The 21211-nt window shown below is 43.4% G+C and overlaps 1 protein-coding gene across 2 annotated transcripts; it reads right to left on the reverse strand.

The window, feature by feature from the left end:
* Positions 1–3571: 3571 nt before the first annotated feature.
* LOC149354567 (uncharacterized) lies at positions 3572–18214 on the reverse strand. Of its 2 annotated transcripts, XM_089583427.1 has the most exons (4): positions 17813–18214; positions 15579–15639; positions 15353–15518; positions 3572–4660 (listed from the first exon to the last, which is right to left on the reverse strand). In XM_089583427.1, exons 2-4 carry the CDS (start codon positions 15607–15609, stop codon positions 4558–4560), a joined length of 300 nt encoding a protein of 99 aa, XP_089439553.1. In that variant the 5' UTR covers positions 15610–15639; positions 17813–18214; the 3' UTR covers positions 3572–4557. The 2 variants fall into 2 exon arrangements, with proteins under 2 accessions (XP_089439553.1, XP_089439552.1); XM_089583426.1 differs by having other exon boundaries at positions 15353–15639.
* Positions 18215–21211: the final 2997 nt, after the last annotated feature.

Below are 21211 nucleotides of genomic sequence, written 5' to 3' on the forward strand. Positions count from 1 at the left end.
TTTTTATGCTTTTCACACTCTGATTTACAGTGTTATTTGAGGGCTCTAATACAAAGTGGTGATGCAACCAGCTGACATAGAACATTATTTGGCTTTTTAAGAACACCATCAACTTGTACCCTGATAAGTTTCTCCGAGGAGGTTACCAAGCATTTACGATGTATTGTTGAACTGCTTGGTGTGTTTTGTGGTTGCAGGCGCATATGGCCTTCGTGAACGGCTGCATACTGCGCATTTGGTCAGAAAGCTATGTACCGTCATGCCGGAATGAATCGCGAACACGCATATGGCGTAGTTTTCTACTTTGCAGTGAGCTATCCATTTAGAAGGAGCTTCTAAATGTGTACTTCGTGTGATCCTTTACTCGAAAACTTGCATCAGGCTAGTTGCATACTGTTGCTGAAAGCACGCAGATAAAATATTTAGTTTTGTTCATAGGCGCTGTTCTCATTTCATTCCAGCCTGACTACATATGTGGCTTGCCGTATTTTATGAATACTTGTTCTCATCTGAAATGCAGCTGGACATATTCTATACACAGCAGTCTTTTGTATGCACTGGGCTTATTGCTTGCTACTGCGTTTTGTCTCGCTTGTCTTTTACATGATTTGGTGGACACTTTTTTCTGGGCTTTCACTGATGCCCTTAGCACTTTAATTCATTGCTCATCCCTGAACCATTTTTTTTTCTTTTTTGCCCACCAAAGCGATGGCCATGAAAATATAACCTGCCTATCTGTGTCAGTCTCTCTTTTGTGCTTGTTTCTTTAGCTAAGCAACACATAGACTGTCTAACATGGCCCATTGAGAATGCTATTTTTATGCTTATGCATGTGACATTCAGGATTCTGTTAACTGGGCTGTCGGTTCACCTTAAACCCAGAATCCGTCAACTTTAATGTGCAGCAAAGAGATGCCAGTAAAAGACACAAGCCACCACTGTGTTTGTTTTTCTTCAGCATTCTTTGGCCTAACTTCAACTCGGTCTTTTCCAAGTTTCTGATGCCTATTGATGCCTCACTTAATTTCTTTCCTTGAAAATCAGACTAGCCGTGAAATAGATGTATTTTGCTGGAGATGTGGATAAATTGCAACTCCAAGATTCTGCGTATATTAAGTGGTACAAACAAATGGTAACGTTTAGCAATGCTCATTTTTGCTTGCTACTCTGGGAAGCGGGGTATATCAACAAAACAGTTTGCAACTTAACGTCAGCTCGCCTGTCGTCAGGTGGCGAAGTGGCCATTCGCGTGAGGTGAAACGTGGAGAAACAAGCTGGTTCCAAAGTGAACTGTTTCGTGGATATACCCCCTAGTCACTGTTACCATCACTCATACTGTACTACATTTTAATGAACAGCAAAAACAACTCTTAAGTGTTGCTTTAAAGTTGTACCCACGAACATAGACATGTAAGCCTGTTGCATAATTAAATAGCTAAAAATATAATTTCATTTTGTTCTGTGACATTGTAGCTCTCATAATGGAGATCCAGTTCTACAAATTCTACTTGAAATGATAGGGTTTGCTTCGGATAACCAGAAGTTATGGTCATTGTATTCTGTTTCCCTGATGATACGAAGTATTCTTTCCCAGCATAAGCCAGGAGCCATCACTAGGTAAACCCTCCAAATTATTCCTTGCATTTCCTCTACCTGTAATCCAGTTTACTGGCTTCTAAATGTCGTGTCGACATTAATGAGGATGGCATGTGTAGAGTTTTAATGCAATACATACTAGGTGCCCTCTTTGTTTTGCATGCACAGGGACATTTGAGGGATTTTGAGTAGCGCAGATTATACGCCAGCTTGTTCTGTACATGTCGGCAGTGACTAGCCTTCGGCAGAACATCCCACACTTTTTTCAATGCTGCATTCTTTCTTGTGCAACCGCAATGCGAGTTCAGGAAAGACTGCAAGAAGAGAACTGATGTCCCGCTAACACTGTGGAGAATAAAGCCATGCATTTTAGCCGAATGATGCACGTTGAGGCCCGTTTCCAGCCACGGGGTTCTAATTCTATTTTGGCTTTTATAATGGCCTGAAAAACGACAAAAATCAGTATCGTTGCATTGTCACTGCTCTGAAATGCAGAACTGCTTTAATTACCACTTATTGTACATGTGCCAAATGGTTAGAAATGTCATAATTATTTCATGTGCATGGCACTCGTGATTGGCAGCAGTGTGCTAAAAAGTGGATTTTTATGCATGCGCACTTCAGATATGCAGAAAGAGTATACATTTAATAGATACGCGTTTTTGCAATACGTTCAGTAGGCAGGGAGGAGACCTGTTTACATTTTACAGTGACAACTCCCGTGTATTGCTTGGGAAACGCTGCAAGTACAATTATTTTTTTTCGCTGTCAGCTGTGTAAATCCATTGCAGTGTGCTATTTTGAATTACTGACTAATAATTTAAAGTACGTAATCTTAGCGATTTGAAAAATGTGATTCTGTAATTGTGATGGTTGTTAGCAGCTGGTACAATAGCCTTGCTTGTTACAGTAAATGTGTTTAGTGCGATGGAGACTATTCGATAAGAATCACGTAGTCATTCAGAAACCGTTATTACACGTTTCACGGAAGCGTAACTTTCAGTGGAGGCAGTGTAACTTCCATTGAGTTTTCAAGCACAGTATCAAAATCAGTGATGGATACATGGCCGAAACATAGTGTGCCTCGCGCATCAGTCGCGATCACTGCAAACAACGCCACAAATGCGACTAACTGCATCCGGCCAAGCTCATTTCAGCTTTCGGAAAAGACGGTGTACGTAGTGAGCTTTTGCAGGGGCACAATTCTCCGACTTGACGGAAGAGCACTCGCTCTGATCACATTCACTACGCAGACACTTGGGACGTGCTGTGCAGCCTATGCACGCACAGCGAATTCACCGTAAGCAGCTGTTACTCGCCACTGTCCATTATAATCCTTGCAGGTATTAGCAACGCTTCCGACGACCACAAATAGCACCAAATAAACACTTCGTCACATAGGCAAGCACAGGTTTTCTTTCGGTTTGAAGACAGTTGGGCCACGCATATCAAGCATCCAACGGTGCGGCTTGTATAGGTCCTTAGAATCGACGCTGTTTAAGATTCATAGGAAAGTACCAGGATCCAACGAGGCGGCTTGCATACACTGTAAAAAATATTTATTGAAAAAAACAGAAATTTTCTGGCAGCTGGCCTGCCAGAAATTTTCTGTTATGCTATGTTTTCGGTTTTTTACTTTTTCTGTCATTTTGCACATCTTTTCTGTTTTCGACTAATAGAGAATTTCTGTGAAGAGGATAGAAATTTTCTGTTATTGTATGTTTTCTGTTCTTACTTTTTCTGTCATTTCACAGGGTTTTTTGTTTGCAATTAACAGAAAATGTCTATGAGGATGACAGAAATTTTCTGTTTTTACTTCTTTTCGTCATTTCACAGGTTTTTCGGTTTGCTGCTAACAGAAAACTTCTTTGATGTTCCATTTTCTCTTACCATATTTTCTGTCATTTAACAGCTTTTTTTTCATGAGTCACAAAAATATTCTGTGAAGCTCCATGTTCTATCATTTCATACACTATTTCTATCACATCAACTTTTAATGACTGACATAAAAACAGATACAGAATATTAGGACTGCTGCCACATTTCAATACAATAAAATATTTCACCGCTTCTAAACAATCACAAGCAAAGGCAAGTTAGTATTCAAGAATATTGGAAAATATGCAGTGTTAAACAATGCAATCATGGCTGATATTTTACTATAAAGTAATATCTTTCAGCACCACTGAATTAAGTTAAACAGTAGGAGGGTGGCCGAAGAAAAAAAGAAACTTACGTTGCCCTGCCTGCACTACAGGCATACAGTAAAATCATGCAAAATATGCAGTAATGGCAAGTAAAGTAGAAACGAAACCTATGCCTTTCTGTCATACAGAATGGCATGATTCACTCTAAAATAGTAATACAATACAATGAATACGACACGAAGTAATAATACCTGAACAATGAACACAACCAGTCACTAAACTAATGGCAGGCATACGCAAAAGGAGAGTATTGGAAAGATATGCTTTGCTCATGACTAGTGCTGCATTAAGCAGCAAGGTGAAAGCAACAGGACATAACTGATGCCACGGGCTGTTTGCCTCATCACAGTGTAACTGCAAAACATTTTTTCACTCCAGTTAGTACGTCTTATCTTGAGACTACAATAACTTTAAAATGAAAAAAGTAACACAGACAAGATAGAAAGTAGTGCTACAATTCATACAACCAGCCACTGAAGGGTAACAGCAAGTATAAGCATAAATAAGGCATCTTAAACAAATTGTGTCTTGCCTGACACTAGTACGAAATGAAGTGAGATAGAAGCCACAGGACATAAAGCATGCCACAAGCTGTTTGACTTATCAGTGTAACCATATAACATTGATTCTCAATACATAGTACATCCACTCTTGTGACAACTGCATGATAAGGCATGCCACAGGCTGTTTGGTTTATCACAGCGTACACAAAATATTGATTTAAAAAGTTGTCAAATTTCAGAACAGTTAAAAGTCAGTCTTGCATGATGAGGGAAGCAACTTTTGAAGAGGGGCAGTGTTGCTTCTTCGAGTGCTCTGCCTTCGTTCCCCAGACAGGATTCACAGCTGCAATGGTCCTGAAACAAGGACAGAGCACTGTTACTCCTCGGACAGTGAGCATATCTATGCTGTCTTCAAAAAAATAATAAACATTGCAAGAAGACTGCACCCCTCCTCCTACCCCAAATTTTAATTCCTTTGTAGCCCACATTTCAGTTTCATTGTGGGCACTAGTGAATATATAGTAGTCTTTAGTACTCAGTACAAAACCAGACTTCAAGCCAAAATAAACCTTTCCTAAATGTTCACTTTAATAAGGTTTTTAACAACCATAGTGTTTTGTTACTTGTGTGAAAGCTGCTCACTGAACTCCAACACTAGTTTTTAAAGGGATGCAAAAACAACTCCATGTAACCTGTTGTTCTTGGGAAAAATTCATTCTGTCTGCACTTTCTCAATTTGTTGCACGCCGCGGTGGCTCAGTGGTTATGGTGCTCGGCTGCTAGCCCGAAAGACGTGGGTTTGATACCGGCCGCGGCAGCCGAATTTCGATGAATGCGAAATTCTAGAGGCTCGTGTGCTGTGCAAATTCAGTGCACATTAAAGAACCCCAGGCGGTCGAAATTTCCGGAGCCCTTCACTACGGCGTCCCTCATATCGTAAGTCGCTTTGGGACGTTAACCCCCAATAAATCGAATCAAACCAATTTGTTGATGTCAGTGTGGCAGCGAAAAAATGCATTTATTGCTGAGAAAACTAAATTTAAAAATTTGCCGGTCACTAAATTCAAATTCTGACGTATACACCAAAAAGGACTCCATGACCACATTTTGAAGTTAGTTGCGGGGCTGCTTAGGGCCTTGTTATCTGCACCCAGAAATCTGACGTGTCAGTAGACTGCAGTCTACTTAGAAAATGAGGCAATGATGACAACACCTGTACTTTGTTTCTTCATTTTATGTAGCTTGTAAAAGCACCATTTCAGTCTCCTTGCAATCAGACAGTAGCCTCTCGACAAAGGCCAACTTCAGTTTCCATTCAATGTTCCTTCAAAGTGCTCTCTGACACCAGAGTAGCAATGTCTATGTATACACAGGTCGAATCATCAGCATGCCTATTCTGTGTCACCCGAAAGTACAGCCGTAAGCAAAAATCTTTTGACAGGTAATAAGTAAGTTTGCAGCACATATTGACGTGCTTTGTCTTTACAGAGATTTAGATGCATGACGAGGGATATGCACATTTTAGTGAAGCTGGAATTAACAGAACTGAGCAGAGGCTTGTTTGTATTACTAATGCCCAACTAGTGATACGCAAGTCTAAAATGATGTCTAGTGCTGCAGAGCAAGCAGTTACGTGAATGTGACGTTACCCTCTTACATCTGCACTCAGCTTCCACTGTCCCAGAATAGTGCAAAGTGCCTGCTGCCCTGAGTAAAAAACTTTCCTGGCCACAACCTCAAGCAATAACCCAGCTAAAGAAACATGCAGAATGCACACAAAATATTCTCTGTAGGCAGAATCAAAACAAAATTAAGCAATAGCTTCGAATAAAACTTTTGGTTGAGCATTGGAAGTCGCACATTTTCAGTGCTGTAGCATTTTCCCCACACGCCGCTAGTACAGCTCACATGCAGGCCTCAATAATGCAAGTACTAACATCCTTTTTCAGTATCCTGGCTTATGCTCAGTTTGAACAGCTATTGTCGACATGAGCTGAACTTACTCAGGTTAAACAGTTGTCAGTTTGAGCGTGTCTGTACAGCATCCTGGGCTCCTCACTCTTTCCACATATAAATTCCCCCCTACAGATGCACTTTGGAAGAACTATGTGCGGCTTACAGCGCACCCATCAAGAAAGCTTCATGTCAAAAGCAGCAATAACACTGCTGTATCTCTCATCAGCACTGCTGTATCTCTCATCAGCAATCCTCAAGTAATTGACTGAGGAGCCAGTTTATTGAGGCACACATAGCGAGGTATATGCCACAACAATATGCAATGCTGTATGCATGGGTTATCTTGCATAGTATACAATTCAAAGCTGTAGGCTCAAATACCGCAAAAAGGAAGTCTTCCAGTCAACGGCACCAACCAACCATTACGATTGTGTGGTTATTTTGGCTAATTTGTGGTTTATCCTTTCCCTTTGCCAGCTGGTGTGATGGATTAGCAAGTGCATGGGAATTAACCATGAAGTCGTCAGAATCATTATGCATTCTTCAGTTGTATCCAGCTATAGTCACAACATGAATCATTGCCTAACAGTTCACGCTGAAATGAATGCAAATCAAAATACAAAAGAGAAAAAATCCAAACATCCCATTAGCAGTGAACCTGTCTCCGACAAGTGGGAGCAATGCCAGCCTTAGGGAAGGGTGACCAGTGCAATCGCACAAGACATCACCAAAATGGGGATGCTGAGTGGCCCTGTGGGTGTAATGCTACATCCTCCCATCCTCTACCCGCCCTCCCTCTGTCCCTGACCTTCAAAAGAGACATTTCCAGAGCTCTTCAAAATGAGGGAGACAACATGTATGCCTGAAGCATGCCAAAATGAGTGCATAACTCGCTACTGTAGAGGGTTGCAAAGGGTGCATGTACCTTACAGACGCGGCATAGTTTCAGGCGTCGTTTGTTGCGGGCAGGACCATCTAAATGACATTCTTTCCACCTGTAAGCTCTGCTGCGGCAGAAGGGAAAGGGGTAGGGGAGGACAGTTGTGCTTAGAGAGCTTTGTCAGTTCACTGCTTAGCCCTTGTCCCGTCTCAGTTGTGCAGATTCTTTCCATCTTTGAACTTAAAACTGCCTTCAGCACGCCCTGTGCATTATCTAAATCAGAACACATCTGACTGTGTCAAGCTGTATTGCCTTTAATGGTGGTAGGAAATAATGTGTGCACCATTTCTCTCCCTTTTGCATGCTCTGCTCTGTGAGAATTTCATTATAGCTAGTACTTTTTTTAGGCACCCAGTGCTGCAGAGTAGCACTCCTTGACTTTAGGCGTTAATTACAGACCTAAATGTAGACTGGGCTTTTTGCTAATCATCATCTTTGAGACTCACAGGATTTTGGACTGTGAGCCCATAGTTACTCGTTCATAAGAAATACCTGTCTTGGACAAAAAAATGTTTTTAATTCTGAATGTCGAGAAAATGGGCACAGAAAATTTGAATGATTTTGTAGAGAATGGTTGTAGTGCTACTATTGTTGCTATGTGCATAGATGTAGACAAAAATTTTTTGCAGGGTTCTGGCAACTTAGAAACAGAGATTTGATTTCCTGTGTCTGGCATTATGTCGGCATGGTTTGTTTTTATTTTGAAATTCGTTTGCTTCTACCCAATCACCTGTCCTGCCTCTTACATTGTAGCCATGGACTGTGCAAATGAACTCTCCTAACAAGCTGTCTTGCCTTATGCGCAGTTCTAAGCAAGACAATTTATGAAAGAAAAAGAATGCCGAAGTGCTAAAATTGCTGGTGCATTGCGACAGTTTTCAAGAAAAAGCAGAGACGATGGAAAAAGCCCCTTTTAAAGTACAGGAACAAGATGAATTATCGTAGTAAGGTTAAAACTAACCTGATCTAGCCTAGCTAACTTTGCATGGCCTGCTGTTTCACCTGAGTAAGTTCAGCTCATGTCGACAATAGCTGTTTCGCCCCACTAAAATTTTGCCCATGTGTATGCAGAAAAGTACGCCAGACCTTCTTCACACCAGTCTGCAGCCAAGGCACTGTTATTAGGAACAGAAGGAATCCTTGATGATAAATATAACGCTTGTACCATTTTCTACATATCCAACTGGAAAAAGGTTTCAATTCTCCTGTCACCCAATTTAACGCTATCAAAATTTTGTTATGCTGGCTTTTTGTAGGCGCTATTAAAAGCGGAGCAGGCAAGACTAAAACATCAGCTTCATGAGCTAAATAATAGTTTCAAAAGAAGCGAAAATGCCCTGGGAAGGCCAGTATCGTCAAACACAGCGACCAAGAGAAGAGAGATTGCATGAAAAGTGGGACAGGTGGAGTGTACTCATGGTTCTAGGAAACTAACGCATAACTTAAAAATCTGGATACCACTTCTCTGCTGCTTCACGGATATGTACACCAACGTAACATATGTTGACTATGATAACAACAAAGTAAATCTGGCCGGTCCCGTCCGTGACCGAATATTACAACCATTCAAGACATTTTAGTGGTTATTGCAGGGGCAGATTCATGGGTGCAACTGGAGGGGGGGAGGGGGGATTTGAAGGAGGGGGGTGGGGTACATTAGAACCATGTATTCCTTGGACATTTTTCATCTAAGAACTGAGGTTCAACATGGCTGTTATATTTAATATTTTCCAGTGGGAATCCTTTCCTTTTAATCAATTTCTCCTAATTTCTCCTAGGTGAGCATTACCATATATCCTAAACAAGGTTTCTCAAAGACACCTCAAAAACAACAGTCTTCAGTGGACGCCGGATATTTAACATATTAAGACAGAGTATTCTGTTTCTGCTGCAAGCTCTTCGACAGGGATCCCATGTAATCACCAGCGGCAACTGGATAAAATGACTGCAGGCACATGGCACACATTCTTAGAAGCCTCGAATATTTGACAAATCACTTCGCACCATATCAAGCTTGCACAGAGGCAAGTCTAAGAAAGCATAGCAAATGCATTGACAAGGAGCATGAACTCATCATGGCGCAAGCGAAGAAACTCTTCAAGAATGTCTTAGAGCACCTGATCAATATAAAAAGCATATATGGTATTTCATGGCTGTTCAGACTGGCTTTCTGCAATCTGTGAGGAACCAGGGCACAAAAAAAAATGACAACAGACTACACAGAAGGAGGACCACATCGACTGAAGCACTGAATGATCAACTTTTGTAGTTTCCTGTCAGCCCACATGGCAAAAAAAGATGAAACCATATCAGGAGATACCCCGAAACAATGTGACAAGTGGTTTTTTTAGTCTGAAAAAACAGAGGGAATAAGCCAGTAAGGATCTGCACAGCTGTTTCTAGGACACAGCAGAAAAGCACAGTTAGTGAAGAATGGCTAACAAGGAACATGGAAGAAACCAGGGTGGAAACAAGTGCACAAGACATGGTCTTGCAAGCTAAAACCAATAAAAGAGATAAAAACGTCACAGGTCAATGAATAACAGGGCAAAAGGCTCAAAAGATTAAAGTCACAAAAGTGACAATGAGATCAAAGAACAAATGTAAAACCAGAAGCAAGTGGTGAAGGCAAAAAATAAAAAAATACGACTGAAGGCCGAGGGTGCACATGGTGAGACAAGTGTCGCATATATAAAATCTGGTATTGCATGACAAATAGGCTGGTACTTTTTCAAATAATGAAACTGAAGGTTTCCTTATGCACTGGTCCTTCATTGCCAGTATCTTGCCTTATGATTTCGCAAGCCAGTGAGTTCTTGTTCTTCGCTATTAATTCCATTCTTTGAAATTCGGATAAACGTCCTGTTTCCAAAATTTTACAGTTCCGACAGTGAATGCCAAGATGGCAGCATTACTCATTATCAGAAAAAGAACTAGCCTACCTGCCATCCAATGCCTGGTTTTAGCTACACAACACTTGTCTCATGTGTATCCTGGGCCTTCAGTAGTATTTTTTTATTTTTGCCTTCACTTGCTCCTGGTTTTACACTTCGTCTTTTCCCTCATTGTCAACTTTTATCACTTAACTTCTTAGCTTTTTGGCTGTTACTTGCGGCCCTCTGAGCTCTTTATCTCTTCTATCACTTCTAACCTTCAAGAGCATGTCTTATTTTTTCACTTGTTTTGATCGTGGTTTTTGGCATGTTTCTTGTTGGCCATTCTTCGCAACCTTTGGTTTTTTGCTGCTTCATAGATACAGCTGCGCAAATTCTTGCTGGCCGATTCCCTGTCTTTTCCGCCTAAAAAAAATCTGCTTGAGGAATGTTTTTGTCTTATTTTGGTGTTCCCTGATACAAGCTTTCATATCAAATGGACCTTACCTAGCTTTTTTCGTCGTGTATCTGACAGCTAGGAAGGTGTACAAATAGCTGTCCCCGTTTCTTCTGATATAAAAGTTGGCAGTTCAGCATCCATGTTGCCGCCTTCTGTGCAGCTCTTTGCCCAACAGAAAGTGTTGCTCTAGCTTTTCACTGTAAACAACGAAAACTTTCTGCGATTACCTGAGCTTCTTGGTTGATACGACAAAGTCATAAAAGAGCATTTAGGTGTGTGCCAGATGTGGTAGATCACTACTGCAGCAAAACAAATTAGAATAAAATATTTCACGTGATGGTGAAGAATGTGATCAAGCATTTCACAGAAAATGAAATGACTGAAGTGAGTGCTTTTTTGCCTCTGATGCCTCCCTTCTGGCTAGCAATTTCATGAGTACTGGAAAAGGAATGTGTACCATGGGGGCAAAGATACCTTGGTGAAAGTGCATCATGCTGCGCCATCTAATAAGTATTGTTTTTTTTTTTCCCCGTAACGCAAGTGCAAGTGCTTCTGGGTCACTGCAACAGCAACAACTGGCTCTCTTGGATAAGTCGGGAGCTCACTCTATGCGACTTTTTCTTACCAAATAAGCACTTTATCGGTCCCTTCGTTACTGGGATCTTGTTGCTGCCACTTCTCTTTGAATAACTATACTACTTGTGTCACTTTGATGCCCATTCTATTTATGTCCCTTGGACTGGTTGATTTATTAAAGAAATTTTAATCAGACATATAATATCTATGCTTTGCTTATGCATGCACTTTTAGAAGAGGAGCTGAAGGTGTCAGCATTTTCAGTTCATGTAACTAAACTCATCTTTCAGTCGCAAGCCTCTTTGCTTTTCTATATTTTAAACCGTACTATCTGCTTGCAAATTCGGTGGTCCGTGACCTTCGGTGGCATTGTGGTGGCGACTTCCGGGTGCCGCTATTGGTTTGCAGTATCCCTTCAGGCTGCAGCCATCTAAGGGCACAGCTTGCGGTAATGTACTGTTAAGCACAATTTTGTTTTACAATTAGGCTTCCCTCTGAAAAATACCGAAAAAAAAATTGCAACGTAAAAAAGTAATATAAACAAAAGGAAATAATGAGAGGCTTTGCAAGTATGGGCCTCAGCAAGGGCTCACACAAGGTGCGGTAAGGTTGTCCCTGAGGCAACGTGATACTGCCACAATTACCTGTCAATGTTGCAATGTTGCAGGGGTTACACTTACTGAAAGGAGAAAATTAAGAAAGTACGGAGGCTGGGACACATCTTAAGGTGGTACTTGTGAATCACTGTGTATTTTGAGGGACTGTTCTGCTACCGTATACGCCTGTGCACACAGACAGGGAAGCTACTGGCAAAGCGTTGTTTGGTAACTGTCATCACTGATTACTTAGTTAAATATGGGGTCCTTCTCTCCATGCAAGGACACTGGCATGACAGCTACAAACTGCTGGAAATGAAAAGTTGCATGTCATTCAGAGATCTGCCCTCGGCCATTGTTTATGAGACATTGGACGCATACCTGGAGGCATCTGCATATATCATATAGTGTAAAAAGAATTTTTTCCATCTTTTTCGTCTTTCGTCCTTCCCACAGCACAATGTATCCAACACAAGCCTAGCTGAACTCTCCCCTTTTCTAATTTCCGATTTTCTTTCCCTGCAGTGTCTAAAGATACACCTCACAGACTGTTCATTCTCACTGAGCGTATGGAGGATGTAGCTGCCGGCCCATGGCTAAATCTCATCCAACATGATAGTGGATGCTGCCAGCCAGTGCACTACTGCTGCGTTCAACACTCTTCTCTGCGAAGTATTTGCAAGTTGCATGCCACATACTGCACTTTCGAGGAGCTTCAAAGGGAATTTTTCCCATTCTTATATCGCCGGCTGTCATTCAGATGAAGTAAAACAAGCCCAGCTCTCCCAAAAAATCTCAGATATATGTCTTCACACCCGGTTGCACGTGCATATAGCACTACCATCGCTCGCACCAGTTCACATATGTAAGCAGCAAGCTACGCGGCGTGCACCAGCAGCTTGGTGCTTTCGCACTGGTCTCGTAATCTGTCACCTCTGCTCATAATTTAAGCAAGTTATCACCAGCACTGAAGGGCAGCAGAATGCTTGCTAGGTCGAGCGCCTATGCTCTGCACAGCACGCATATTCCTAGATGCACCTATCCGTATTACATAAGAAACATAATGCTAGCTCTTTTTTATCACCAGGTATAATATTCATCTTTAAAATATTTATATTATGCCTCACAGCCATGCAAAAGCAATAGTATGGGGAATTTATTTACAGCGTTGACCTAGGCGACTCAAAGAGATACTCCACCACAATACACAAGAACATTGTGGAGGAGCAACCACAAAGCAGGAAGCATGTACAGACCACTTCCGGGCCAACATTGACATTTCTGAGGGGAATACAAGGAAAGTGCCTAGCTCGCTGCTTGGTCTTTCAGGCGGAAATTTGCCCATATTGAGTGGTTCGAGCTTAGCATGAGCCAATGGGCCCTTCTCAGCCAATGCCACACACCACACGTGTATTTGGAGCACTGATCCTGCACACGCACTCAGCTTCGACTGAGGGACAGCGGATCGTCGCAAGTAAACAAACCTTCAAGTTCACATAGCGGACTTCAGCACACAACAGAAAAGCACACATGTGCACCATGCTGCATGGAAATAGCCAGGAATAATTTTGCAGTTCACACACCCTAACCAAACAACATGTGGTGAACGGTGCAACCGGAGAACATGGTGTTTGTCATGTGATCAAGCAGTTCATTGCATGGAGCTCTCAGATTATGTGCGCCAAACACCAATTGGCCCATTCCGGGCAGTGAGCAAACATTCTTGAGCTCCAATTTATGACTAATCCTGATAGAATTCAAAGGAGCACTGTGAGAGTAAATCGAGCAGACTGCCAGGCAAGAATCAAATGGCCGGGCTTTGAAAAACACTGTCAGATTTGTCCGATGTATTTGGAAAAAAAAATGCTCCGGGTCTACCCAAAGTACTAAGGGGAGGAAATGCACCGGGTCCATCCGGCGTACCTTTAGCCACAGCCTCCTCTCGCAGTCAGTAGTGATAGCAAACCATACAAAAATTTCACTGCTCTATTTAATAACCCCATTGTGAGTTATATAGACAAAAGACTTAGCAGGTGAATGCAATTCCAAAAAATGCTGGAGCTAAAGAAGATTATTTTTTGACAGAACTCACAAAATGACTGCTAACGTGAACAAGGAAGCCTAATTGACTTAGTGTACACAAAACATTGGCTGCAAAAATGAAGCACTGTGGTTGCAAAGGCTTGTACACTTACACCATGATTTCAGTCATGTTGACTGACATGATAAGTACAAACACCATGCACGACCCGCCACTAAACCAGGGTGTCAAGCAAGCTACTTTCTTCCAGTTCCCTGACTTTTCCATGGTTTCCCCGACTATTTAAGTCAAAATCCTCTGAATACTGAAGAGGCGGGAAAACACAGTGGCCAATGGTAATGGACAATATACATGATCTATTCACAGCAAAAAACTACATACTGAAACTTCAAACGCTGCAATCAAAATAGATTTGCTCTTATTTGAGGCAGCTGATTTCTTCTTGAAGAAAGTCCAGCTTCAATGCGACTTATGAAGCTATCTTTGCTTTTTCTGTTCCATTTCTCTAACACAAATGGTTAACATAACCTTTATTCTTCTGAGCATACGTTGTCTCCACTAAGTGTGTTCATATTTCAAATTTTTATTTTAAAGTGCAGAGTATTAAAAATTGGCTTAGATTACAAGACAAATGTGTTTCCACATAATACAGCAATGAAAAGCCCCAAACATTGGAAAAATATTTAAATCCTCATCAATTATCCTATCCGAACACCGATTAAGCACCACAAAATACAAAAACAAAATACAAAATATAGCATACCCTCCAAATAACGCCAGAACCACATCAGCTGCCAGAGCTCAAGATCAAAGAAGCTCCAGCAGCCGTAGTGTAAATACGATCAAACCATCACAAAGTTCATCGCACAGTTACATGAACACAAGTCCCCGTACTTACTAATAGCGAAAGAATGCTGACAATTTCTGCGAAGTACCATCTACGACGTCAAATCCGTCAAATCTGCATGGCGACACATTCAAATCTATCCATAAACAATGGATGGTTACATGGCCACAAAAGGGTTACTGGCATTGCATGCACATATGCACTCTTCAGTAACCCCCCCCCCCCCCCCCCCCCCCCAGGTGCTGTGCTCCTCTGGGCAAGTATCTATGACCCCTATGAGCAAGCAACGTGTATGACTTCCACCAAAATAGCCATACACTGCTACATAGTCTCAGAAGCAATATAGTACCATGTAACCCTTCCAACCCTTTCTTATTAGTGACTGGGCACCATGCAATGCAGGTAGTATAGCCATAATCTGTGAAGAAGTGGTTGAAGATCAACTCCACAAAAAATAGTTTTATCTGTGTTTCCTTTCCAGAGATTTTTTTCAGAGCGCTATTTTACCAGCTGCATTAACCAAGCAGCAGCAGCAGCAAAATTTCATTCCATAGCTGATTCGTTGCCTGGGTTCAGCAAACATTTTCTTACTTTTTTAAAAGTTGCTTTTGCACTTTGTTAGCATTTTCATAAAAAGGTCTTATGATAAAGTGGTATATACCTATAACTTTTATCATCACTGAGTATTTGAGAAGTGGCCAAACCAAAAACACGAAAGGTTATCACAACTCAGTTAACAAGCGAGATAGGTACTTACTGCTGTGTGAACTCCAGGCAGAGGCTTGTTTCCTTGGGGTACACAACATTGAAAGCAAAGTGCACCAAAAACATGAGCTTGAAAGCCTGGCATGGGTTGGCTGCGTGCATCACTGGCAGGGTGTCGATGCATATGCTGAAGCTCGTCGCAGTAAGGAAACTGCCTCCTGCACAAACAAGTTTTAAATCAGGAATGCTCGCCCGAGTGCGGTACCACAGAGTTATACCTTTTGCAATGATGAAAGGAGAACATGGCATGTCCCCGATGTCGTCATCACTGGCAGATCCCTGGCATAAGAGGGAGTTAAATGCGTATAAGAATTCATTTTCATTTCATTTATTGGTTTTGTTTGGCCAGTACAGAGACTGCAAACAAGGGAGAGCAAGCTAAAGGCGCCTAGTAGCGCCTGACTGAGGCCTGCCCTCCCCATGTAAAAAAAAAAACAAAAACAAAAACAAAGTGGCACTTGGCAATGGTACAAAGTTTTCATAAGTAACAGAAACTAGAAAAGCAGCGGATATACTGAGAACGAAACAGAGATCAGGCATGCATAGAGCTAAGCACAACAAAACTAAGATCAAAACATAACAAAGACAATAACTGATTAGGTAAAAACACACCACAACTAGATATAACAAAAATATTCATGAACAGTTTTCCTAAACCTGACCTCGGACATATTTTGTAGTGACAATTCTGTTAAATATGGATAGGTGTTTAATGTAAGAGGAATTATGTGAGTTAGTTTTTGGAACCCATAGTTTGTACGGGATTTTGATGCATGGTATTGAGGGTGCCTAAGACTGTATGCTGTTTGGGCAATTAAATATGTGCTCTCGAAAGTCTGCCAGTTTCCTTTCATAAGGTTTCTGATATAAACAGCAAGCTTCTTGTGGGAATTGTCTACTAAAGTAGCACCATGTGAAAGCTGCAACTTTAAACCAGTTACAAATAAACATGCAGCAGAGTATAAGCATAAATAAGTCATTTCAGCACTTGCTCAGGCTCTTATTTTTCCCAACAATGCGTGGTGAAATGCATTGGAGTGTATACAAATAAGCGTCAACCACATATAAAGGCCCTAAAAATCAGCATAGGCATTTACAAGTGCTGGATTATCTACAATACATAAACATTGCACCATTTTAGTCAAATGCAGCCCAAGAACACAGTGTAAATGCCTCTTAAGAGCAAAAGAGGCCCTCCATCCAGTGGTGTCAAGAGACTTTCCAGCACTGCAGTTGATCCGGCAGACCGGTAGTGAATAACCTTGCACCTGCCAGCCCCCTCAAATGTCACACTACTAGGTCACAGGGGAATTATTTAACATAAGTAGAGCGCAGCTTGCGTTTTATCTCAAGCAACCGAGCAAATTGTTTGTAAATGACTATGTTTTAAGTAGCATAGTACGAGGTACTAAGGTGCGCAGTCGTCGTGATCGGCGCAGTGCTGCGGAAAGTTCGAGCTAGCGTAATGAATGCTGAATGGTGTACTGTTATCTCGAAGCGCCCATTTAGCGAGTACACGAACTATTTACTAAAGAAGCACCAGAAAAACACAAGCAGCAGATATTGTATTCAACAGCCACAGAGCCCAAGCAGACAAGCGCAGCACGGTTGTATGGATGGTAGTGGCTTAACCCTTCGTATCGGGCGGTGGCTCGCGCCTCCAGCCTAGGATCCCCCCCCCCTTTTTAATTTGTATTTTAATATGTATAATTTGGCCATCTTTCATAAAGTTACTCCTCCCTTGACCTCTTCCACGGGCTGGCCGAAGAGATGGCGATTGACATTGGAGGATACGGACTGAGCTCGCGTGTCGAAGGCGCTAAAAAATCTCGAATGTCGGCTCCAATGACATCAGTGCCATTGAAAAACTTGCCTGTGGCAGCGCAAGTACGGCATATGAAACGCCTGTATAGAAACTTCTCAGCCTGCGTTGACCCGTGCAACGCTATTTCGGCCCAAAGATAAGATCAGTTAAATCTTACAAAATGAACACAATTACTGCATTACTTGTACCGGCATGAATAAACGTCAATAAAAATAAAAAGACACAACGTACCCTTATGATCCTTTCTTAGACGAGAAACGAATTTGAAAATCCCGCGCTCTTTGACGTCCTCCTCCGCTAACCAATCGCGTACTTCCCTGGCCTAAAATTTCCCGCGCTTACTCACTCGGTTCATTTAGGTGTGCATATCTGCAGACAAAGCAAAATTTGTGCATTTTCCCGCAAACTATCGCACTCTTCCGTGTTTCTCGCTTGTGTTCCTCTCTCTTCCGCGCGCTGTGCACCTTTTGTGAGATACAGTAAAGCAGCAGTGACGCATCGGCGGTAAAGCGGCTGTGGTGGGCACGCTTCACTGCCCTGTTCAACAGCAGTACAAGCCCGCAACAATACTCCCAAAAGACGACAAAAAGCGTATCATTCATGCCGGTAAAAATGTGCACCACTCACCTTGTGTGCGAACGGTCTGATCGGTGAAAATCACGGACACAGCACGCCGGTATTATCCTAGCTCCCCGCTCATCACGTCCATGCCGTCCTCCATGATGCCGTCAATCGATGAATGCAGAATCGCAGCAAATAGTACTGCTTCTCATTCTGCGCGCTAATATTGCGAGTAGAAACTTTTTGACGCTTAAAATATGTATCGTGATTAATGAAAAGTAGCAAAGGTTTTTCGGATCACTTTTTTGTGTAACGGCGGTGCTGACGTCACCAACTTTCGGTGAAATGGGCGTGTTGCGGCTCCAAAAACAGAAAATTACTTTCTTTTTCGTGAACGTGTTTCTGTTAAGGGCGCAAAACAGATATTCTCTGTATGACAACAGAAAATTTCCGTAAAAATGCTTGTCATTTCACACACATTTCTTACAGTGTAGGACCTTGGTCTAGGATGAATTAGTTTACAACGGCGTGAAAGCACCGCTGCCGCCGTGGCAACACATGAAGCAGCCATTTTTGCTGTCGACGGAAGGGGCGTCATGCCACGTAATCGCACTCCTGGGTCACCCGGGCGTCGTCTGCTCGAGTGCGCCTGCGAGATACAGTTTGGCAATACGCGGCCCGGTGGCCTTGCGTGCGTAATTTGCGGGGACATGACGTCCCACATTTCGCATGCCCGGCTAACCTGAGGCTACCATGGTGGCCATTATAACGTCATAAACATGGCGGTAAACTTTGTCCAGGCACTATAGCCATAGTGCTTTGGCTTACATTGGGTGGTCACTACTCGGCTGACTGGTGGTCACTTGTGCATAACGTCATAGCTATGATGGTGCCCACCGTCGTGGACACCACCTTAGCTTAGTGATGTCAAATACTACACGAGTGGCACGTCTCCTTGCACATAAGCTGAACGTGCGAAACACTCGCAGAGTGCCGTTGCGTTTTGTGCCGTCTGTTAAAGGGACCCTGAAAAACTCTTTGCCAAGGCTAGCAAAAGCCCACGAGAGATCGGTATTCCATCACTTGTCGCCGCACCGCAAAAATTGTTAAGCGAACTCCATCAACACCGAAGATATCGCCGATTAAAAATGATGTTCCTCCTCTCCCCCACATACGACTCTCAACTCATACACGCGGGGCTCGCTCCGAAAAAAAAAAGAAAAGACGGGCCGATGCTCCGCCCATGCATACGTCAAGCAATGGCGCTCTGCTTGTTTACTTACGGTGGTCGTAGACACATGTGCGAAAAGAGAGTGCGATTCACTGCGGTGCGCTGTTGCGAACGGCGTCGCAACGTCCGATCGCAGCTCGTCGCCTGCGTGCAACTTGCTAGATGTCAACGACGAGTCGCGCGCGGCAGACGCAACGACGGGAAGCGGGAGCCACAGCGCGCGCGGAGAGCGGCAGCGTCGTGATGACGTACAGCGCGCTCCTCAGGGCGCTCGGGGCCGAGCCGCGCCGGGCCGGCCTGCCAGCCTTGATGCCGGCCGCCGGCAAGTGAAAAACGCGCTAGTATTGTTTGTTCACGTTTATAGCAAGCCCTGGGATAGATGCATGTCAAAAATACATCACTTCTGATGGTCGTTGGCCAATACCGAGCTGATCGTAAAAGTGATGAATGCGATACTAGCAAATTTCATCCCATAGACGCTTTAGTGCTGCTGCGGCGCTTCGCCTGCCGCCTGCTAGCTCTGTTGCTGAAGGCGTCGTGGAAATCGAATATATATTCTATTATGGGACGAGTTCGCAGTAAAGCGATGTGAAGAGTCGGCATTTTGATATAGCGCAAGCGACTTCCGAAGCGCCGTCAGCCACGACTTCGATGCGAAACCATTAGGCCTAGCGACGACTAGGGCAGCCTGGGACCAGCGCGCAGTTCGTCGCCCGGCGTTGCCGCAGTCGGTGTCGTTGCCGAAAGATCCACTTTTGAACAGAATTGTTGTCGTTGCTCGAATTTAGGAAGCATCATCTCTGGTAGAATGGCTGTTTTGTATTTCCTTGTGCGAACGTCAAGTACGTCGAACGTGCCGGCCGGCCGGCCTGGATCAGGTCTGCCGGCGTCATAAAAAATGAGCTAAAGAGTGTTCTTGACGTAAATAATAAACCCTAGGCCAAGAAATATGAAAAATGTGTCATTTTTGAGGATCACTGACCAATACTGAGCTGCTGGTAAAGGTAACAACAGTGATACGAGCAAATTTCTGGCCACAACGCCTTGCAGCTGCCGCTGGCCTGACGTTGGGGTCCGGCTCGCCTGGCGCCCGCTCGCTTCGCGGCTGAAGGCGTCGCGGAAAGTGACCATACTATTACTTTACTGTGAGATGACGCTGTTGACTGTAAAGCGATGTGTAGAGTAAGCCTTTTATTATAGCTCAGGCGACATCCGAAGCGCCGGCCGCTGCGGCTACGACGCGAAACGAGATATAGGCCTAGCGACGACCACGGCAGCCAGGCAGCAGCAGAGCTCGTCGCTCGGAGAGCCCGCGAACGGTGCCGTTGCCGAAAGCTCCCAACATAAGCAGGCATGCTTTGTCGCTGCTCGAGTATAGCTGGCAGTCTTTCTGATGACGATCGGTGCGGCACGCCGTCCAAGTTTTCGCACATGTGTCTCCTGCTTGCTGCTCGAGCGGCATGGATCCGGAGCTCGAAGCGCGGCTGCGTGCAGCCACCGCTGAGATAGGCTTCGAGCCTTTCAGTACACGCCATACCGAGACCCACAGGGCGACGACAGCAGCGATATATATAATTCTAGTACACTATAGCAGCGACTCGTCGGCGCAGCTAGGAAAATCGCAAAGGCGGGCGCCAAGATTCGACGAGAACACATGTTTTTGGGAGCAGACGGATTTCATTCTTTACCGGAAGTACCACTTTAATTTCAAGAAATGCGCTGGATACTTACCTCTGTTTACGTGTGTTTTAAAAAATAATAAGCAATCATTAAAATAGTATTTCAAGGAGCATCAGTGCTCAGTTTCAAATGAAATATTGAAAAAATTCCGCGTGACGTCAATTGGCAGAGCCAATGAGAAGGGTCGCCCAGTCCATGGCCAAGGCTGCCCAGTTTACGTCATGTGGTAGGGGCGGGTAAAAACGCGCGGTGAGGTGTCGCCCTAATCGGCTGTGAGCGGCAAGTTTGAAAAATTGTTTGTAAATTATTGGTTCCGCGCGCAGCTTTCTGAATCAGACTAGAATACACGCAGAGACCACCTCTACAGAGTTGTTGCAATAAAATATGATTGAAGAAATCATTTCAGGGTCCCTTTAACCGAGGCCTCCGAGACCATCGATCATCTCTGAGGCTATTCCTACGAGCGGCCGACACCAACGAGCGCAGTCAACACCTCTTCAGAACAGTGCAGTACCACGCTTGTAACAGGCGTTGATAGAATCGGCGGGAAACAC

Source organism: Amblyomma mixtum, chromosome 3 (genome assembly GCF_055824585.1).
Source record: "Amblyomma mixtum isolate Tamu chromosome 3, ASM5582458v1, whole genome shotgun sequence".
NCBI classification, from domain to species: Eukaryota; Metazoa; Arthropoda; class Arachnida; order Ixodida; family Ixodidae; genus Amblyomma; species Amblyomma mixtum.